The sequence below is a fragment of the Eupeodes corollae genome, chromosome 3 (assembly GCF_945859685.1).
Source record: "Eupeodes corollae chromosome 3, idEupCoro1.1, whole genome shotgun sequence".
NCBI lineage: Eukaryota > Metazoa > Arthropoda > Insecta > Diptera > Syrphidae > Eupeodes > Eupeodes corollae.
Window position 1 is genome coordinate 39,576,479 of NC_079149.1, and position 23,437 is coordinate 39,599,915.

Genomic DNA, 23,437 nt, shown 5'->3' on the forward strand with positions numbered 1-23,437 from the left:
AGTTAGTTTATATAACTTTTTATTTAACTTGATTAATACAATGTAATATAATATTATTATGTTTTTTTTTTTTTAGCAGAAAGTCTTAAGGTTATGGCAGTAAGCCGTCTACCAAAATGACATTTTTTTGTATTGATAAACATTATTAATTATACAAATAAGTAACTTGAATCAAAATTAATGCAATTAAAATAAACTTTAAGTTAACATGTATTTTATAACTAAAAATCTCCTTCTCTTATTCGATTTCTATATTCCAAAGCACTTTTAGTATATCTAGAAACTGGTTCCCATCCTCTCTCACCATTCAAAATACTCATTATATCGTCTTTTGGTATAGTATTTAATTTACTCTAAAATAGATCCTTCGAATTTTATTAAGCATCGGACACACAGAAATGAAATGAAAAATATCCTCTCTCTCAGCGCGGTTGCAGATATCACATAAGATTGGTAGTTCGGGTCGATGTGGTACGTAATTTAGCGGGATTAGTTCACCTCTTAGCATAAAGATTGTTCTTATCATCTCAGTTTTATTCTTATCCAGAAAGAAAGTGTTTTCTTGAAGATCATATTTCACATTACTGTAGTACATTCTGTGTTGGGAAGACTGTGCCTCATTCTTGTATTTGTTGTATAGATATTTTCCAGCCTTTTCCAGAATGTGTTCAAATTTCACCCTCAGTGAAGAGGCTCCCTCAGCAATCAGCAAGTTCTTGCCACTCCTGAATGCAGTGTGAGTTATTTGTTATCATGTGCTTTAGAATGATCTTTGGTAGGCGGTGCTCTTCCATTTCCATCACTTTAAGTACATATTTGAAGTGTAACCTCAACGTTACTAAGATTAGGGGTGGGCAACCTGTCTCCAGATGAATCATGTAGTTAGGGGTGCTATTAGGTAATCCAAAAATTGGTTTAATGCAGTAACGTTGGAATTTTTCTACTGGCTCAAAATAGGTATGTCCCCAAATTTGTGCAGCATACAAAAGAATCGACTGAGCTGTAGCTTGAATGACTTTTTGCTTAGAGCTATGGGATACAAATTTGTTTTGGATGCAGGGACGCCAGACTGAACTAGTAGCCCGTTTAGCTTCTGATAATTTAACTTTAAGGTGTTTTTCCATATTCAGGTTAGCTGTTATCAGAACTCCAAGATACTTATATTCTCTTATAACTTCGATAGATTGCCCTTGGAAGGTCCATGCTTCGTTTCTCGAGAATCTGCCTCCAACTTTTCTGAATACGAGAATTTTTCAAGATTCACAGATAAATTCCAGGCTTTACTATACTTTTCAAGTCTGTTGATCATAAGTTGCAAACTTGTAACTGAACTAGCAAGAAAAACAATATCGTCAGCATACATAAGTCCTGGAATCATAGTGCCGATAACCTCAACTCCACCACCAATACCATCTGTTATATCATTTATAAACAATATGAAAAGAAGTGCGTTTAAGATGCAGCCTTGCTTCACACCCATCGTAGTTTCAAAATCATCAGATAAACCTTCTCCATCCCATACCGCAACTTTATTATTTGCGTATAAAGTTCTTATGATTATATATCTTGTTCTTATGATTATATATGTATCTTGTAAAAGAGTGCCTCGCGTGGGACAGAGTCAAAAGCTGATTTGAAGTCCACAAATATGGCATAAAGTTTCTTATGTTTTTGTTTGTACATTTGAGCAATATTTATCAAAGTGAAAACTTGATCAACTGTAGAGTAATCTTCTCTAAATCCAGCTTGGAACTCGTGTAAAATGTTATTATTTCTGATCCAGTCTTTAAGTCTCTTGTAAATTAGTTTACAGGTTGTATTGAGAAATGAAATTCCTCTGTTTTAATATATATAAATTACGTGTCTCGATGGACTCCCAAACTACTAAACCGATTTTAATCAAATTTGTAAACCGTGTGCAGTTTGATCCAACTTGAAAGATAGGAAAACTTACACCTCTCAGTTTATGAGCGCAATATTATTTTATTGTAAATTATTTGTCTATTATTTGACAGTCACAATTATCTGATAGCTCCAAGAGGGTCTAAGTAGGAGTAAGTATTCAATAGATGCCGCTATGTCAAACTTCCAAACGTTTCATACAAGCATAAGAAGAGCATAACCACACATGTTATTGAGGCTTAAGTATATGGTAAATTTATACAGCGAAAATACAGTGAATTTTACTTTTTCAATATGTAAAATAAAAAAGAATGGACAAATAGCTGCATTGTTGCGGAAGAGTTTAATTATAATTTGGGATATATATCGAAGAATTCCATAGAACTATGCAAGATTTAGACGTAAATGATAAACTTTTCAGTAGTGCTCTCTTACTTTTGTGTAGTGATTTCTGCCAGACCTTACCAGTTATACCTCGCTCTAGACTCAAGGCCAAGCAATGTCCAATTTTGGTTTGATTTGGAAAATCCATGTTTTTCTTATGCGCAGATATGTGCTAGATGTTCACGTGTAGAAAAACCGTCGAACCTATTTGCGTCAGCAAAATACAGTTTAACCAGAAATATTGTACACCGATTATTGCTTAAATAAATTCAAATTAAAAGTATTTATAATACAAAATAATAAATATTATTGTTAGAAGATCTTAAACTATCCGACTTACCTACATCATTTTTAAGTTTAACTGTCACATGATATTTTCTAAAAACTTTGTAATATACTCATTTCTTACAAACTTGAATAAAAATAATAATTTACTTAAAATTTAATTCTTTTGTATTGATTTTTGCGTTTCATCAACTGTTCGAAAATTTTGATCTATTGTGTTCAAAGTCCTTCCCCTTCAAATCCCAAACTATTTCATTTTTATATCAGCTTTAACGTTTCCGTCTTCGCTAGTAAATAATAATTGAAAATGGCATCTACTTAAAAAAGCCTGGTGGTGGCCATGTCTGATGTTCTCCTAGCGTTCTGCTTATATAGTTTACAACAATGTAATATGACAAAAAACGTAAGCCAGAGCAACGCGTGACAGGGTCAGCTAGTGTAATATAAAATTTAATTCAATGGTTCGTCAGACATTTGTTAACATTTGGGTTAACCAAAATTTGTTTTTAAATGTTATGGTAAAAAAACAACCCACTCAATTTTGTTTAGAGTCCTTTCTGCATGTTTCTGCTTTAGTATCTGTATAACAAAATTTTAAAAAGCTTCCCGAACGTACGTACACACTCACGCACAGACATCTCTCTAAAAGAAATCTTTTATTTAGACTCCTAGGGACCTAGAAACGTCGAGAAATGTCAAAATTTTCAATCCGAAAAATCGAACCGATTTCAATAACTTCTTATGGGAAGTTAAAAATGGTAACTTTAAAAATATAAGTTCAAAGTTTTACGCGATAAATGTTTGAATATTTTTTTTTGCATGATGTAAAAATCAAAAAAATCGAAAAGGATTTCAGTGTATTTAGCCAAAAGTATTGGATATGATGATACTATTTTCGAACAAGCACTTAATACTTTAAGAAATCACATTCAAATCTTTAACTGAAGTTGAAGTGAAAAAAAATCAGTCTTAAAATACACATACAAGTTCCAATATGTGTATTTGAAAAGTTAATTTGTTTATTAGTGATTCAATTTTTCCTATAAAGCATCATCCATTATTTACCATTAATACTTCTTTATGAAGTTAAAACTGATGAAACCTCAAAAAGTTCTTACTTCAAACGTAAAAAAATTCGAAAAATTGTTTGCGGTATCCTTAATTCTCTACTTTCGATTCCTTGAATCTTATGTTATTACACAATAGATGCAAAGCTTTATTTCCTAGAAAACAAAAGAACATAAAAACATGTTCATACTTAAAAAGTATCTGGGATGTCGTGAGTGCTTTTGGCATTTCAGAAATTGACAGTTTTGAAATGCAAATTCAGAAATGATATTTTAGCTTGAACAATCGGCAATGTAGTTCTTCTGGCGAATTTTGTATTTAAGTTTTACAACGAATCCGAAAGGTCAGTTGATCGAATTGAAAATTTTTAGAATTCTGTAATCGAAATGACTACTTTCTAAAATTCTGAAAATAAATCAAAAATTTTAATTGTTTAGGCTGTTGAAATTCATGCAGTAGTATTTTTTTTTGTGAATGAAATTCGTGATGGTTTCCATCTACAATCCCTTTATTCTAAAGGGTGATTTTTTTTAGCTATTATCAAGACATACCAATGCTTCCAGAAAAAGTCAAAGTTTGGTACGGTTTATGAGCTGGTGGCATCATTGGACGATACTTTTTCAAAGATGATGCGAATAGAAACGTAACTGTGATTGGGGAGCGCTACCGTTAGATTATATCCAACTTTTTTTTTGCCCAAAATACAAGAACTTGACTTGCATGACATGCGGTTTCAACAAGACGATGCCACATGCCACACTGCACGCTCAACAATGGACTTATTGAGAGTCGAGTTCGGTGAAAATTTTATTTCACGTTCGGGACCGGTCAATTGGCCCTAGGCGGCGTGTGATTTAACGCCTTTAGACTATTTTTTGTGGGGCTTAAGCTCATGTCTATACCGATTCAAGCATTAAGTTATATTGACCTTACAATCGATTTAAATAAAGATTTCATGCATTTTTCTGAATTGTGTGTTTTTTTTCTTTGGAAAACTTTCCTATAGCTTTTAAGAAATCACCCTATATAACCAGTTCATATACTTACACTACCGGTCAAAAGTTTGAGACCACCTCTGAAATTTGAGAAATACCGAGTTTTAACCCCTAAAGTGGTTGTAAATGATAGAAAAATATAAACTAGTTTTGTACTAAACATAAATTATTTATTTAAAAAACCAATAAAAGCTCTAAATTGAGTTTTCATCAAAAAACCCTCCTCTAAATTCAATAATTTGTTTTTACAATTCTGGGTAATCTTCTTACAAGTTTTTGTATTTTTTCTTGTGGAATATTATTCCAGTAATTTTTTAGAGTTTCCCAAAGAGCAGATTTCGATGTTAGGTGGTGATTCCGGACATTTCCGCCAAGCTCTTCCCATAAGAGCTCAATGGGGTTAATATCTGGAAACTGTGGTGGCCATACCATTACTTTTAGAATTTCCTCATCTTCTTTTTGTTTCAGGTATCCCCGGCAAAGTTTTGAAGTGTGTTTCGAGCCATTGTCTTGCTGGCATACAAAACCTTTTCTTCCTAGAACGCTTGCTTATGGTGATGCGAATAGCCTTTTCCAATAAGGGTCATAATCGCAGATCGAGTGTCAATAGATAATTCCTTAAGTTTTCCCATAATGGGCACTTTGTTTACTGGAGAAGATCACAGTCTCAAATAAATTTAAATTTAATCAAACCGAGCATTATATACGAAATTCTGAATATGTAGGTATTCAAATTTTACCCTTTAATATTACCACAGTCATAAAAAATTTCTAAATTGAATGTAAAAAGTCATAAAAAATAAAAACGATGGGAAATCCAAATAGATGCCAAAAACCCAAATACTGTTTTTTTTACCTTTTCTTCACAAAATTCCTCATAATTTACAGAAAAGGATTAATATCTGGGGTTTTTTCACTTGCACCTTTTATGAATGGTCTAAGTTAACAAAAAAAAAATCAAATGAGGTGGCGCAACAGTCCGTTTTGAACCAGGGCCTAGTGACTTACAACTCTCAACCATTCCTGTGTGCGAGTACTGTTGTCAGGAATGGAAGGGACCTACAATTTTAGGCCGAATCCGAACGGCTAATTTGAGAAAGCACTTTTTCATGACAAGAATTACTCTTGAAGGAATTGTCAATTCCTCGCAAGAGGCAGTACCCGCGAAAATTAATTTTTTTAAATTAAGGTGGCACAGGCAGGGATTGATCCCAAGACCCCTTGCATAACAGTCCAACGCACTAACCATTATGCCACGGGTACTACGTTAACAGTGCAGGTAAAAAATTCTATATTCATTCATAAACCCAAGCACCAGGTACAAATGAACCAACCCTATGAAGGTGGTCTCAAACTTTTGACCGGTAGTGTATATTATAATAGACAATTTTCGAAAAATCTTCATAACTTGTTAGATTTCACCTTTCTTACATAAGCATCAAAGAAACGCTGAACCACCTATGCTTGAACATTCAGCGTTTTATCAGAAAAGGCAAAACGATTTCAAAGCTTCGTATAGAGTAAAATGAAAAGTCATAAGCATAACAAAAACTAGAATTTCCAAAGAGAAGGCTTTAAATGTTTGATTTTTTTAAAGAAATCTTGACTCATAAAATGTGATCCCATTGTTTTGTCCGTCACTGTAAGTAGTCGGTAAAATTGTTTCTTATCTTAAAGTACAGAAAAAACGATGTTAAGAAAGCTAAGAGGAACTTTTTAATGCTACAATGTATCTAAGTATCTATACGACTACAATTCTCTACACTTACATATACTGTTGCAATTTATACCCATTACATATGTATGTAAGTATGTATGACATACATGTGTGTATCTTGCAAAAACATTCATTTTTTATTTTTGTTTTTATTTTGTCAAACGACCGCCTGGAGATAGAAACAGAGAAGCTTTAGTAACCAACATGATATAACCAATTTGAGGAAAGCCAAGTATATTAATGTAAGGATCTTGGGTACAAACTCCTAGATATTCCTGTTGGCAATAAAATTTATATAAGAAGAACATGAAATTCAATAGAAGATTAAACATACTCCTTCTAAAAATCTATATTTTGTTCGACGTTAAATAAAAAGAAAAAATGTATCCTTTGTCTAAATGCGGATGCAATGGTTACAATATCCTTGGGGGAACATTTTTCGATGATTATAAAGCTTGAAATTTTAATGAATTAAAGATTCGCATATGTACAACATGTATATCAAATACCTATTGGTGTTATTTGATTTTTTTTTCGAAAAAAAGATAATTATAGGAACCCTTAGCGTATCCAACGTCTAATTCGTGTTTTCTGTAGGTCCAATTACTAAACTTAATGTAAACTTAAAATATACGAATTTTAATTAACAATCAACAATCACTCTTATTGCGAAGATCAACTATCAATTGATACATTTATATTTCATAAATAATTTTATTAAATTGCATTGTCAATTACATACTAATATTGTTGATCCATTGTGAAAAATTTGAATGAAGAAATCGGGATTGCAAACAACAATTTGTATCAATCTTATCTTCAGCTGTCAATTTTAAATACTTTAGTTAAATTCATCTTGTTCCTAGTTTTATTAATTTTCTTAATAATTTTCTCTACAAGTTTCTCTTCCTTAAAGAAAATAAACCATTCTGTGAGACGTACATTCACAATACATTCTAAATTTAAATTATTCACATATTCAATATTTTATCAATTCACTTTCACAAACCCGTTTTTTTTTTAATAAACTCTATTAACTGTCAATTGATTGATACATAGAATAGAACGGGTTTGCGGTTTAAAAAGAATTGAGCTGGTTTGTTAAACCATTTTTCTTTTTAGATGAAAGTCTGACGAAAATGGACGATTCTGACATAGCCACGTTTCGTGCTTTTAGAGGAGATTATGGTTTACATATTCGTCCAACTACGCCAGCAATTGGCAAAATTGTGAAGACATTAGACTGGATTGGTTACAGATATTGGGCCATATGCTAAAAGATGAGAAAGTTCACAGAGTCAGAGATGACGAACTTGAACTCGAATGTGGGATCGATCGAGCAGACTAGGACTCGGACTCAGTTTCATATGCAAAAAAACGAGTTCTCTCACTACGACTCAGTGATATGAGAACGATCTTAAAGCTTTTTGTATGCACTTGCACAAATTAAAACAGTAGTTTTTGTGTGGTCAGTCGAGACAAGAAGGAAAAATGTCGTCTAAAAGCAAAATGGAACCGTTATTATAAATAATAATGATGACCATCTTAGTGAATTTCTAGTAAAAGAACTAAAACTGAATAAAGTTTTATTGGAGAAGTCATAGTTACCAGTTTTAAAGGCAAGAAAATGAGATGTTATGCTTAAAATCATAGAAGCATTTAAAAATAAATTTGGCGAGGACATAAGTGGAAAAAAAATGACTAAGAAAGTCTTCATCGACACCGTTTTGAAATCCAGGGTCGCCTACTTAACGCAGAAAAATCCTCATTTTTTCTTGATGAGTCAAAGCACCACCTTGTGTTTCCAGGGTTGGGCCCAAAACCTCATCTGTCAATAATTGCACACCTGTTTCACTAAATCTATATAATTTTCGAAAATCTTCACTAATTAGCCATCTTCTATTTTTATAAACAACGTAGAGCATTTAAATTAATTGGTGATAACACCATCATAGGATCATTCACGTCGCTTGAACATCGTCGTAAAGTTTCTCGTCTCACCCTCTTTTACCATTATTTTAACGATTTTTGGACTAACTTCGGTCGCACTGTTAAGTACAGAGATTTGTTCTTTAGCCGTACTACGAGAATGTGGAATTCCTTACCACACTCTATCTTTCCCAGCCATTAAAATATATCAAGAATTTAAAACCAATGTGCACCGACACCTCCTTTCAACCCCTCTCTCCCTTTCCTAGTGCTCACACTGTGTTTTTACATAATAAGGGTAGTAATATCGCCTTAAGTGTGCGCTTATTATAAAAAAAATACGAATTGGAAAACTTTACGAATCATTTCAAAAAATAAAAACATAATATAGATTATAAAGAAAAACAATAAAACCATTTAAAGAAAAGATTATTGTTTTATAATTGTATAGCCAAAAGTATACGGACGAAACCTCGTTAAGGTATCAATGCCCTTTGCCAATGTTGTCTAGCTAATTCTAGAATCTAATTTACCAAAGTTGTATATAACTTTTTCAAAAGACCTTTACAGATTCTATTGTCATATTAAAAAAAATGTAAACCTTAAACAATTCTTAAAAACGTTTAGGTCTTTGTTAAACACTTAAAAACTCATCCTCATGCCTAATGCTTCAGTTGTTCGCGCTATATTACCTTATGACCTAGTTCTGTCTATAAAGTATAAACCATCAAAGTACAAGCGACTAGACGTCGATCGTCATCGCTCGTCGTCATTGGTTAGTGGCTTACAAAAACGCTACATTAATCTTCTTCTAATTTTGTAGTCGATGATTTTTTTTTTCTGTAAAGTTCCTTTTTTAACTCTTTTTTTCATCTTAAGGAGTTTATCCTTTCCAATTATAAACTAGCCGTAATGACAGTTCCTCTCAGACACCATTAATAGTCTCTTCCTAGAAATTTTGTTTGAATATTATCACATTAAAGCCGCAACATTCAATCTTAATCGCATTTATTTACAAAAAAAAATGGAAAAACGCGAGCACTTAACCTCTTTTAAACTCTTCAAGGGCCGAGTCGAGGCCCTTCAAACGCCGGAAAATTAATTAAATTCTTTCCTAAAATCTATATACTTTTATACAACCAGTATTATTTCCTCGACCACCGCCAAGGAAAGAGAAATAGCGAGAGAAAAAGAGAATTTAATTTTAATGTTCTATTTTTCATTCGTGATGATAATATTCAGTCGAGTCAGTTTGGATTTCATTAAATCGCGTGCTGATCATTGTTCGTTAGTGGTTTTCATTTCCTTTTATCATCCTTGAAACATCATTTTAATGCAAAAGTCAAAAACCTAAGTGCTTTGTAAATGCCACTCGATATAAGTGGCAAAGTCCAATTTCAATTCTCACATACTTACAAATACCTACCTAACTACTTATGTACCTACGTACCGTACATACCTATGTACATACAATCAAATTGAAGAATTTTAAATGTTGATATCTTTCAATCTATATCCTTTTGTATACTTCTACATTTATATCAATTCATATACTAATGTATTATATTCTTGTTCTCATTTCAGATACCAATAGTACTCGGATTAAATGCACTTCAACAAAAATGCTCCAATCAGCCCTTCAGTAATTCATCAACGTTCCTAATTAAGATAGTATCAAATGTGGGTCTTATTATATCCGCATTGATTATCCTTGCAGCAACAATTTGGGGTAAGTTTTGTTTTCCAGCGCATGCATATCAACTTACTTCTTCTCCGTCTTGTCCGTCGTGTCGTCCCGTCACGTCACGTCAGTCGTCATTGTTGGTTATCGGCGATGACGACGACTTCCACAACAAGCACGATGATGATGATGACGACGAATATACCAATACCAACCACACGTTAATGTGAAAGGATATATTGCAGCAAGCATTCAACCATTTTTCAAGCACCCTCCACCCGGACGCAATAATAATAAGGAATGTCACTTCGTTCTGCTCGAATGCTGAAGCATGTAACATTCCAGAAATATTATCCTCCATAAAGCTAAGAGTAAACCACGCCAAATATCACAAAAAAAGGTGAATTTCGTTAGTATTTTTCTCTGTTTTGCATTTCTAATCAAATAAACCGTTTGATTTTTATAGATTTTATACGGTTGACCCTTTGGATTGTGAAGCACTCTTATTCAAAATGCCCGAGTCTCGAGAGTGAGAGAATAAAATTCAAGATCCGAGAGGGAAATTAGATCCAATTCTTGTCTGATCTACTCGTAAAAGTCGATAAGAGTTTGTTTGCAAGTTAACTCCCGAGATATATCATGCCTGTGACCACTCCTTCACAAGGTTTTGAACTTCGGAAGATCATTTAATCAATCAATCTATCAATGGCAAAGACATCTTATCAAATAATTGAAAGAAACAATCTCATGGCATTTTGGTTCTATTGAAGCCGAGTGTTATACCCGTGCCTTGATAATTAGTGCATAGGGCTGACATGCCCGAGGTCTTGGCTTCAATCCCTATATGTTAGAGGAATTGACAAATCCTCCAAGAGTAATTTTTCTTATGAAAAGTGATTTCGGCATAAGAACTATAGGTCCTCTCCATTTCTGACATTATATTCAATGGTTGAGAGTTATAAGTCACGTCACTATACTCTCCTCAACAAAAATAGTCAGTATAGGTAAGATAGGACGTTTGCCTCTCATTCCAATCGCATTGGCCTGCATAAGCGTGTCGCTTTTTAAGTTGACAAGGTTTGAGAGTGATTTGCGAAGAATTCTTTAAGGAATGCCATTTGTTTGCTCTTTTGTTTTAGGGGAATTATTCCGAATACAGTGCAGTAAGCGTACATCAGGCGGCACTGCTTTGAATAAACGTCTCCCATAAAGCCTGGACTGCCTATTTTTTTGTTAAATAAAGTATAAGCTCTGGTTTTCTACGAGCTTTTAAGCCACCTAGTTTATTTACTTGGATGCTGATCGTCGGTGTACTCAATAGCTGGCTTGATCCATAAATTATAAAGCGATTAAATTATTTCAAGACCCAAAACTCAGTTCTGATTATGGTCAAAATAAAGCTTTTATATGTTTGACCGCTTGGAAGTTCATACAAACATTTGATGAGCAAACTTAGAAATAAAATTTTAGTCAAGCATTCATTTCGTACATTTGACCTATTTGTGTTTGAATATTTTATGTGCTCAGACAATAATTGTTTTCCTTAGATATTCGTAATAAGTCCATGTGGCAGAGCATGTAAAAAGAAATAAAAAAAAAACGTTTCTCCAATTACGTGAACTTGAGTTCGTTTAAATTAAATTGTGTAAACTCAAAATGTGCACACAGGATCCTTCCTTGCTACTGCACTTCTTAGACACGAACAAAAACAGAGATTTTCCTAATTTATTCATAAACACTATTGTATTGTAAATTTATTTTGTATACTAAACTAAAAACAACTCAAAAATATGGATCAAGGACATACAAAAACAAACACAAACTTTGAAACTGAAATAGAAACAAAAACAGAAACAGGATATAGTAGCCATTTTGCCATGAATTAGGAGTAGAAAATTTAAAACATGCTAGCGAAATTCACCGACATTTATAGTGGTTCCTTTGGTCGTCGGTTCATCTAAATAATATCAAATGTGCTTCAGCACACATGTTTGTCCTATTATTGCGCTGCTGGCAGCGTGTTAGCTTTATGTAGTTCAAGAACATAAACAAATAACAAAATATCTAACGCTTCTCGTAGATCTTATATGCATATATGTATGTATGTATTTATAGAGTTCCTGTTTCATAGTTTCAATATACCACTACCACTTCCACTATCATCCTCATTCTCATCCTCATCTAACTAACGTTTTAGTCGTCAGTCTTTTAGTTCAAGAAGAAGGATATATTTAGGACAAAAACGTTGAGAAATAGAAACAATGTTTGGCTAAATTTTGGTATAGTCGTATAATACATCCAAAATGCATTGCTTATGCTGGCAGAGCTGCTTTATCGTATACATATAACGTTTATTTTATGTATATTTGTAGCTGCTGCTGCTGCTGCCCTCCTTCCTTCCTTCGTTCATTCGTTGAGTTATACTATAAGGTTGATTAATTGCATTTTGTATTCTATTTTACAGTGCTTATAGTTTGTTCCCCGCAACGGAGAAGCAGCTACAGAACGGATATCAACTCTGAAGGTGAGTTTAATTAACAATTTCCATATCACATCCCAAGATATTCGCCTCAAAGTTTTGGCCACGGCTGGTTGGTTTTCCTTACCTTCTCTATTTATTCAAGATCCTTCTAAGGGTGGTGGTCGCTGGTGGTGTTGGTATGGGGTTTATATTCCTATATAAACCGAAGATGCGGTGATGGTGCTGGTGCTGGTGCTGGTGAGGCCAAGAGTTTCATCATGGAAGCCAAATTTCGTAAAACTGTGTCACTTATCTCTGTGATTAATTTCCTTCGGCGACACTCGTACTATACATTGTATGATATGGATATTTAGTTTATAAAGGTCGTATAGCTAGCTAGCTGATTGTGAATCGTGGTTCTAGCTCCTTGATGGTTGCAGGAAAAGATTAAATTTAAGTTCATTTAAAATTTTAGACTCCAGCTCTCGAGAGGGAAAGAGACAACAGAGAAAGCGAGACACAATCTGAACGAGTATGAAGTGTGTTTTTGCCCCAGAAGCACTAGCTAGCGCCCTTACCAAATAACACCTCCTAACATCTCCTATAACACCTCCTAACACTCTAACACAAACCAACATGGAGATTTTCTCTTGCTGTGTAAATTTGTCGGCGAGTCAGGAGTTAAGTTTTTGGCGAATATGGGTTTATGCGGGGTTGCTAGGGTTGACGATGGGCGGTTTGGTGATGGGTTGGTGTATTTGCATTGTTCATCTATACACTTCTTGTTATGTTGAATGATGGAAATGGTATGGTGTTGGGGAAGTTGTACCTACTTTGATATGCTGAAACTCAAAATGAATACTAATTGGTACGGAGACAGATGAGAATGATTGATGAAGTTTTAAGCAAGAAACGAGGTGTTTACTTACAGGAGTTTGTCCTTTTTTTTCTTCTTTTTCTTGCCTTTTTTGTTCTTCTCATTGAAATAGAGTTTAAGTGAGTATGGGGTAAGTCCGATAAGGAATCTTAATCCAGTCAAGGTTTTGCGGGTGGATACATTTCTTAGTCAAGAAGGATATTCCATACTACGTATATTTGAATGTAATTGTAAGTGTAGTTTTTCACTACAACACCTTTTCTCCCCATTTCTTGTCTTCTCACTTACCAAGGTTAGATGTTGATTAAGAGCTTAAATGTGACTTTTTTGCTTTGGGGCTTTTTAACTACGGAATTGATTTCAAGCTTCGTTTGTCTAGAAAATTGCTTTCGATACATTTATCTACACCTGAATATTTCCAATATAGAAATTTTAAATTAATTGACGTTAAAGTGGGATGTTTTTTTTATGGTGTTTCAATTTTGATTCCTTTAAAACTTTTCTGTAGATTATGACCGTGAGGCTGTAAGAAGCGATCTTTAGTTACTTGATTCAAATAATAAATTTCCATTTCTCTCTTTTAAATTGTATGTAATGTTAACTGTAAATACAATTTATCCCTACCTCGAAAATTAGGAGCTTAAATGGTTTTCCAAAAGTATTGGAAAGTAAATATATCGCAAATATCCATTGCATTGAGTTTTTATTCGGTAGAAATTTACTTGCCCCAGCAGATTTAAGATACCAAAAAAAATCTCTATATATAAAAATGAATGCCAATTTTCGTTTTAATGTTATAACTATATTCGTGGAAGTCCAGAGAAGATTTGTACGTAAAGAAAATTAATAAAAAAAATCTTGAAAAGGTGTAATATCAACATCTTTCTTTACTTTTAACATCTTTCTATATACAAACAATTTCCGATTTGTTGATAACCTTGCCGTTTCCAATAAAACAGGTGGATTATATTTCTTGGATGCACCTGGTGGTACAGGCAAAACTTTCGTTGTTATCATTGATTTTAGTGAATATTCGATCGGAACAGAAAATTGAATAGAAAATCTTCGGGAATTGCTGCTACATTATTAGAAGGTGGTCGGACCGCACACTCTGCATTAAAATTGCCATTGAGTTTACTGGTGATTGAAACTCCAACTTGCAATATTTCGAGAAATTCTGCTATGGCAAAAGTTCCATGATTAACGTTAATTATTTTATGGGATGAGTGCACAATGTCGATTAAAAAATCAATAGAAGCATTTAATCGAACAATGCAACGCGGTAATCAACAGCTGTTTTGGTGGTCCTTCGTCAAACATTGCCTGTTATTCCTCGATCAACTCCTACTGATGAAATAAACGCCTTTTTAAAGTCATCATTTCCTTGGAGATATGTACGAAAATTGACTCTGGACATTTAAATGCGTATTCACCTACATAATTATGTAACTGCCCAAGAGTTATCAAACAATTGTTAGAAATTGTTGATGGACAAATACCAATCGACAGTACCAACGGATTGATCATTTACCGAACAATTTTGTACAATTGCGCAATCTAAAGATGAGTTGATTGAATGTGTTTTTCCGAGAGAACGCACCGTTTTAGCACCGAAAAACATTCATATTAATGCCATTGATTTTCAAATTCAAGCGAAACTGCCAGGTGTAGTCACGACATATAAGGGCCTATTATGGATCACAACTCAACTTAGTTGAGTTGTAATCAAGACAACTGCAAAAAAAAAATCGTATTATGGGAGACAACTTTTTTCAGTTGAGTAGACCAAATACGTTGCCTACTTTTATGTGCTTGTTTTGTGTCAAAATCAGCTGTGTAAATTAAAATACGTAGGAATTTCAAAATTTTGAATTCAGTGCAAAATTTTATAAAAAAGACAAAATAATAGGAAATGGAGAGTTCTAGTGATTTGTTTCTTGGATATTCGGAAGAAGAAAATGCTCTGAATGTTGCGCTGATGAGAAATAACATTCGAGATCATTCCAATCCATTGGAACTTCCAAACAAAAAGTATTATTTATAAACAAATGCTTTGATGAGTGTTGATTTTAATGTCTTCGTTTTGTTTCAGATTTATAAGTTATTTTAGACTCATCAAAGACGCATTTGTTTATGTGCTAAATGAAATCAAAGATCATTTGAAACAACCACAGCGTTCCTCCGCAATCCCACCAATTCTCAAACTCTGCACTGCCCTACGTTTCATGGCAGAAGGAAGTTACCAAAAGTGTAGTGGTAATGATTTTAATTTAGGCCTTGCTCAGCCAATAGTTTCGGTAGTGTTAAAAAAAGTGCTAGACGTAGTAGAAGAACGTATCTGTCCACAATGCATTAAGGCTCGTATGACAAATGATGAGATGAATTTATCAAAAATTCATTTTTACCAGAAAACCAGATTTCCTGGAGTAATAGGATGCATCGATGGAACTCATGTTCGAATCATAGCACCAAAAAATGGTGGTCTTGATGGTGGTCCAATGCTATTCAGTTGAACAGCTATATTTTCCCATTCTTCGTCTTGGATTCTTTTTGTGGAACCGAGTTGTCCCTTGCCTCTGGCCAGCTCAGGTTTCTGCTGCAGAACCTCAATCAACCTCTCGAATTGGGCAGGTTTAGTTATTTTTAATCTAAAAAATTATTTTCTTACAGATGTTTATATTATTATTTGTAAAACTTACATTTTTTTCCCCATTTTCTTAAAAAAATTGGTTTTCAATGAACTGTTGATGCCTACAATTATTTTTTTGTACACACAAATGCACTACACAACTAGTAAATATCAGTTGCTGAATTTTGACAACAATCACAACTGAGAGACAACTCAACTGGCTTACATAATAACCCGAACACACTTAAAAAGTCAACCATTTTTTAGTTGACTACTGGTTGACTTGTGACAGTCAACTAGTTGTGATCGGTAATACCGATTGCCGGATTACAACTCAACTTTGTTCTTAGTTGTCTTACATAATAGGCCCTATAAATCAATTGACAGTTTTATGAATCAAGGCAATGAATTATCCAATTGAATTTTTAAATTTATTGAAACCGGCTGGTATACCACCGCATTGCTTGAATCTGAAACTTGGTTCTTTAATTATATTATTGCCAAACATTAATCCACCAAAACTGTGTAAGGCACAAGATTGGCAGTGAAAAAGATATTGCCAAATTTGATTGAAGCTACAATCTTAACTGTTATGGAGTATCCCTATGAATCCTACTAATATGCTATTTGAATTCTAAAGATTGCAATATCCTGTGCGTTTATCATTTGCGATGTTCATAAAGAAGCCCCAAGGGCAAACACTTCACGTTTGTGGTGTCAATTTGGAGGAATAATGTTTTTCACATGACCAACTTTATGTTGCCCAATTGTTTATTTATTCATGCTCAAAATGAAAAAACTAAAAATATTGTCTATCAAACTATTTTAGACTAACTCATATAGTCCCACCATAGTAAGAGTACCAAATTCTTTTTTTATTAATATGATTTATACGTTGCGAAGCACGTACCGAGCCGCTAGTATTTTTAGGAAAATACATCCCTCTGGAGGTTTTCTGTAGAGTCAAATAATTTCATTTTCCTACATACTTTGATCAACAAAATTTTAATTAAAAGGAAAACAAAAGTTTTTTTTTAAATAAAATAATTGAACTTCGATATTGTCCTTGACAAAGTGAGTCTAACTTTTTTTAATCTGAATTCTTTTCTCTTCTCAATAATTTTACCAATTCCTTCTGTAGGGTCTTGAAGTGATTTTGGAGCATTGGCATAGACCTTATCGTTACGTGGCTGCAAAGAAAAATGTCTAAACGTGTTAAATGACAAGACCTCGGTGGCCGGTTGTGTAGTCTCAATGAAGATAAGAATATACAAAATGAACTTTTAAAACCTTAAGGCTGAAGCTTTTATGCAACATGATGTTTGTCAGTTGCCTATTTCCAAAGGAAGAAAAAAATCAACAAATTAAAGGCTAAACCAGATGGAGCCTATTTTAAGTATTCACCGAATTTTTAGTTGGATCCATTCTTTGCCGAATGCATTTCTCAATCAGCTGTTCAAAATAAATTTTCTCAACTTAATTATCAGGTCATTCCGGTCCCTGATGGTCTTTCTGCCATTTTCATGATCTCTTTAAAATCCTCTACCTAATATTTTCCATTTATCCTTATCTTAAAAAACATTTCCTAAAATATGGAAAACATCTTTTATAATTCCAATTCACAAGAAGGTTCCGAAAGGGAAGGTGATAACCTATCAACCAATTGCTAAACTTTCCCATATCCCAAACATTCCGTATGAACTCCTCAGCTTCGTTTGCAAATTTCTACCTCGCCAGCACAGCACGGTTTCTAAGAAATAAATCTACCACCACAAACCTTATTATTTTTTATAAATCTAAACTTCAACTTGAAGATTAGTAAACCACATCATGTATTGTAGATTTCGTGTCATTCACTCTAAGAGTCTAAAAAAACGCTAATGAAGTTGATATGGTCTCTGACTTTAAGCGTTTGAAAAAATTTCTCATAATTTTATAATCTTCAAACTTAAATTGATTACCTTTAGAATTGTGAATATAATAGTCGATTAGGATCCGCACATTCCAATCCTATTCTAGCCACTTCTAGAGTCCCCTAAGGTAGTCATTTCATGTCCACTGCTTTTTATCTTTACAATTAACGACATGGTCATTAAATGGTCATTAAACATTGTCAAATATCCCTTTTAGCTGATGATACGAAATTTTTCAAAAACATTGCAGCTCATGTCAGTTGTAAAGAATTTTTCAACCTGGTGTACCCAAAATTGCTTAGAGTTTAACATAAGCAAATTTCATACAATGACATTTTGGCACAAACGCATTACAACTTCTTCTCTCTATTAATATCTGTATGATCATCCTCTACATGTAAGGACAAAATATAAGGAACTCGCCCTTTTATGTGACCTTGGACTGAAATTTCTATTTCACAATGATAAAATAATTCATAAGTCCAACTCTGCATTAAATTTGGTTAAAAGATAGTCTAAAGAATTTTCTACCGCTCACCCGATAGCTTAACATGACGTTTATCCGACCTATACTGGATATGCGCAGTTTCGGTCACCATATCAAGATATACACCCTTCAAGAATAGAAAGCAACCACCGAAGATTTCTTCAATATTTTTCTTGTAAAAATCTCATACTTACATAATCTAACATACTTTTCTTACATTGGCTTCTCTGACTCAGTTGACTTCTCCTCTTTATAAACGGTGATTTTTTAAGAGCTTGAGAACTTTAAAAAAAAAAACGCATCAAGTTTGCAAAATCTCATTGATTCTTTATTTGAAACGTTAGATTGGTCCATGACATTTACTTTTTGAAGATAATTTCATTTAAATGTTGACCGCGACTGCGTCTTAGGTGGTCCATTCGGAAAGTCCAATTTTAGGTAACTTTTTCGAGCATTTCGGCCGGAATAGCCCGAATTTCTTCGGAAATGTTGTCTTCCAAAGCTGGAATAGTTGCTGGCTTATTTGTATAGACTTTAGACTTGACGTAGCCCCACAAAAAATAGTCTAAAGGCGTCAAATCGCATGATCTTGGTGGCCAACTTACCGGTCCATTCCTTGAGATGAATTGTTCTCCGAAGTTTTCCCTCAAAATGGCCATAGAATCGCGAGCTGTGTGGCATGTAGCGCCATCTTGTTGAAACCACATGTCAACCAAGTTCAGTTCTTCCATTTTTGGCAACAAAAAGTTTGTTAGCATTGAACGATAGCGATCGCCATTCACCGTAACGTTGCGTCCAACAGCATCTTTGAAAAAATACGGTCCAATGATTCCACCAGCGTACAAACCACACCAAACAGTACATTTTTCGGGATGCATGGGCAGTTCTTGAACGGCTTCTGGTTGCTCTTCACTCCAAATGCGGCAATTTTGCTTATTTACGTAGCCATTCAACCAGAAATGAGCCTCATCGCTGAACAAAATTTGTCGATAAAAAAGCGGATTTTCTGCCAACTTTTCTAGGGCCCATTCACTGAAAATTCGACGTTGTGGCAGATCGTTCGGCTTCAGTTCTTGCACGAGCTGTATTTTATACGGTTTTACATCAAGATCTTTGCGTAAAATCTTCCATGTAATCGAATAATACAAACCCAATTGCTGCGAACGGCGACGAATCGACATTTCAAGGTCTTCAGCAACACTCTCAGAAACAGACGCAATATTCTCTTCTGTACGCACTGTACGCATTCGTGTGGTTGGTTTAATGTCCAATAAAGTAAACTGAGTGCGAAACTTGGTCACAATCGCATTAATTGTTTGCTCACTTGGTCGATTATGTAGACCATAAATCGGACGTAAAGCGCGAAACACATTTCGAACCGAACACTGATTTTGGTAATAAAATTCAATGATTTGCAAGCATTGCTCGTTAGTAAGTCTATTCTGATGAAATGTCAAAGCATACTGAGCATCTTTCTCTTTGACACCATGTCTGAAATCCCGCGTGATCTGTCAAATACTAATGCATGAAAATCCTAACCTCAAAAAAATCACCCTTTATAATTCGATCTCTTTTAATACTAACGCTGATAACCTGAGAAACCCTCACCTCTTCTATTTTCCAAGTATCAACACACCGAAGCTCCTATGGACTTAACGAACCTGTGACTTGAATCCCAATTCATTTGATTTCACCATCAGCACCTATAATCTTAAACTCCTGCCCACTCGGAGTTTTAAGTTTATATTGATATTTATTGGTACTTATAGCTTGAATTAATCGAAAAGAATTGGGGTTAAGCCCCCACTATAAATAGAGGCTGGGATGCGACCACTGATAACTTCCCATCCCGTCTGTCGATTTGTGTTGCTTAAAAGGCTTGAATGACATTAATTTGAAGCCAAAGTTTTCTATTATTCACGAGATATCGCGAACCGAACAACAATATTTATTTGAGTCGAAAATCAATTTTTACTTTTATTAAATTTTTTGTTTAGGTTTTTATTTTTTGTTAAAAAAAACTGTCAATTAGATTTTTCTCAAAATTTTAATATCAAAAACATTATTCTTCGTTGCACAAAATTGTTTTGGAGATAAAACCATTTTTTAATCGTAAAATTTTCGAGGTGACATTTTTCTTTCAGTTTTTTTGATGTATAAATAAACCTTTGATCGGATTTTTTTTAAAAATATACTGCTTTCGTTTCACGTTACAATATATAATATAAAATTTAATTCAAGTCTCTAGCGTTATTGGTTCCTGAGATATTTAGGGTTAACCAAAACGTTCACCTTTTTTGTAAACTGTAAAACCGTACTTACACACACGCACAGACATCTCTCCAAAAATCTTTTATTTCGAACTTAGGGAGCTTGAAACGTCGAGAAATTTTCAATTCGACAAATCGGACCCATTACAATAACTTCCTATGAGAAGGTAAAAATTAATACAGGAGCATTTCCCCAGTTGTTCCGTAGCCAACGGTTTCAATTATTGAAACTACTAACATGAGCCAAGTACTTATTAATGTCCACTAATTTCAATATTTCCGGCAAAGAAAATGCTTCACGATTGACCCAATAGTAATTCAAATTCTGCGAGCTGTTATTTTGAACCTCTTCTTGAAAAACCCCTTAGCAAACAAACTTTCCAAGTGACTTTATTGAAATAATCGTGGTATAATCAAAAAAATACTGCATACCATTTAATGAATTATAGGACACAATTACATTATGTGTATGCTGACTTTAAGTTTCTGAAGTTGTTGTATAATTATTTATAGGAACTTGCACAGACTAGCATCGAGAACATTTTTGTTGGCTAAAAGAATTTCAAAAAAAGGAATCCATACCATAAAATAGGCTTCCATTAATTAATGACCACATCACCGATTTTGCTTTTCATGCCCAACCACTATAAAGAGTAATTCAATCTCATTCATATTGATTCGTTGTTGAATCCTTTATACAAATATAAACGCAGCATTAAGAGCTTTTCCTTGTTTCTTTCCATATTGTTTAAAATTCTACCCAAGCTGTTATCCTTTTGTGCAACAATTCACATAGTATACGCTAAAGTTGTTAATCTCCTGTTTTTCTTTTTTTGTATTTAATTTTTTTTTTGGGAATGAATAAAACAAAAAGAAGAAAAATATGCGCCCAAAAATGTTCTATCTACACCAAAAAACTGATGATGATATTGACTCAGCCATTTACTATCCTTTTATTATTTATTTGAGTGTATAAATTATTTATTAATGCCATTTTCTCCTTTTTTTGTTGTTTAATTCTTTGTTTTTGCTTTGCTCTGCTCTGTTCCCTATGACCAACCATCAGTCGTATTATAAAAGTCCTATCCGTAAATTTCACAATTTTAATCTTGACAACTGCAGCCAACGGATAATTTTGAAAACCATTAACAATACAACAAAAAGAAAAAAACAGCAACAATAACAACAAAAATATATATAAAATAAAATAAAATCTTGTTTCGTCGCTTATTAATTGTCGAGCATTTAAAATAATTGAATGAAATTAATTTCGCCTGAATAATTTAATAAAATTAACCTTGGTGTTTCATTTTCAGTGTTTTCAACTTCTGCAAAGAATAAATCTCTGAATAGCAGCAGTCCAGTTGCCAGCGGCGGCAGCATCGGTGGCAGTTCAGGATCCTTCAGTAACAGGACATCAACGGGCCAGCTTTATCCCAATTTGCCGTCATACTATGGTAAGTAAAATTTATGCTTATGTAATTAACGTAGGTAATCACTGTTGTTAACGTTGTACCATTTAAATAAAAATATCTTCCTCCTTTTAATTTTCTTATGTCATTTTGTTTTTCCTTTCTTTTTTTTTATTGTTACATTTCTGTTGGATTGTTGTGTTTTTTTGTTTACCTTATTGTGTATCATTTTTATGTTATCATTTATTATCTCTCCCTTGCTTGCAGGTGAATCCCGAAGTAGCGGCGGCAGTCTTAGTTTATCACCTGGAAATGAATCACCGGTTTATGGAGATACAACTCTGATATCACCTCAAAAAAGAATAAATCGTCGTTATATTTAACATTACAAAAAAAAATAAGACTCTTAAGACTGTTCTACGACTATAATTGGACATCTCAATAAGAATATGTTCGTGTTGAAGGGTGAGGGTCGAGGGGAATTTTGGTGGAAGTTAATTTTTATTCTATGTGCCAAACAGAGAGGTTGAGAATTTAAAAAAAAAGAAAACAAATCCCTAATCCTTTCACAAATGAACATATTTATGTAAATATGACACACTTTCTATTCTTAAATTAAATTTTAAAATTAGTATTTTTTGTATGTATTCTGATTTCTTATTAATTTGTTTTTTGTTTACTTGACGAACTGTTCATAAATGCATTGTATATGTAGATTGGATAATTTTAAGTTATTATTATTATTAATTTCGTTTCATGTTTCTCTAAGCTAAGTTATGATTTTTTTTGTTTAGTTAATAAAATATAGAAAAAAACAACAATAACATTAAATTGATTTGAACTATTCATTATAAAATCTGACAAAGAACAACAAATGTTGAGCTATTACAAAACAATATGCAAATCCATTCAATTCATTCATTTAAACTTATTTTAAAATGGCCAACAATGAATACAAAAAATCAACGCGAAAAATAAAAATTAACTTACCTGCTTTAATGGACATAATACAAAAAAAACTTTAAATTTAAAAATTTTATTTTCTCTGTCATTAAATTAAAGAACATACAAAATACATCATTATTTAAAACATATGTATGGACACAATCTTTAAAAAGCATTATTCGATTGAGGTTAATTTTTGAATGGAATCGAACATGTTTCGAGATCAATATTGGTTGAAATGTCAATGGAGTAATTTTGTTCAATTACCCTGACTATTTTATTGATTAATACAAAACGAATCCAGTAGAGGTTAATAAGCAAAAATGTTCAGGCTTTATCTGCCGATTTAAGAAGTTTTCGATCGAAAGATTGTTTGACGTATACCAATTCATTAATTTGACATTTTACAATTTGTCAAATTAAAATTCTGTGAAGACTAAAGAAGACTACACAGGATTGGAAGATCTACCAATGGGCAGGTT

General features: G+C 33.4%; 1 protein-coding gene across 1 annotated transcript in view; it reads left to right on the forward strand.

Moving 5' to 3' along the window:
* LOC129950083 (nuclear pore membrane glycoprotein 210) overlaps positions 1–22,972 on the forward strand; it is a 76,591-nt gene extending 53,619 nt beyond the window's left edge. Inside the window, exons 22-25 of the mRNA XM_056061880.1 lie at positions 9,865–10,009; positions 12,426–12,485; positions 21,915–22,055; positions 22,278–22,972. Coding sequence (XP_055917855.1) covers positions 9,865–10,009; positions 12,426–12,485; positions 21,915–22,055; positions 22,278–22,393 — 462 coding nt within the window. The 3' untranslated portion in view covers positions 22,394–22,972. The remainder of the gene's footprint in view (positions 1–9,864; positions 10,010–12,425; positions 12,486–21,914; positions 22,056–22,277) is intronic.
* The last annotated feature ends 465 nt before the right edge of the window (positions 22,973–23,437 follow it).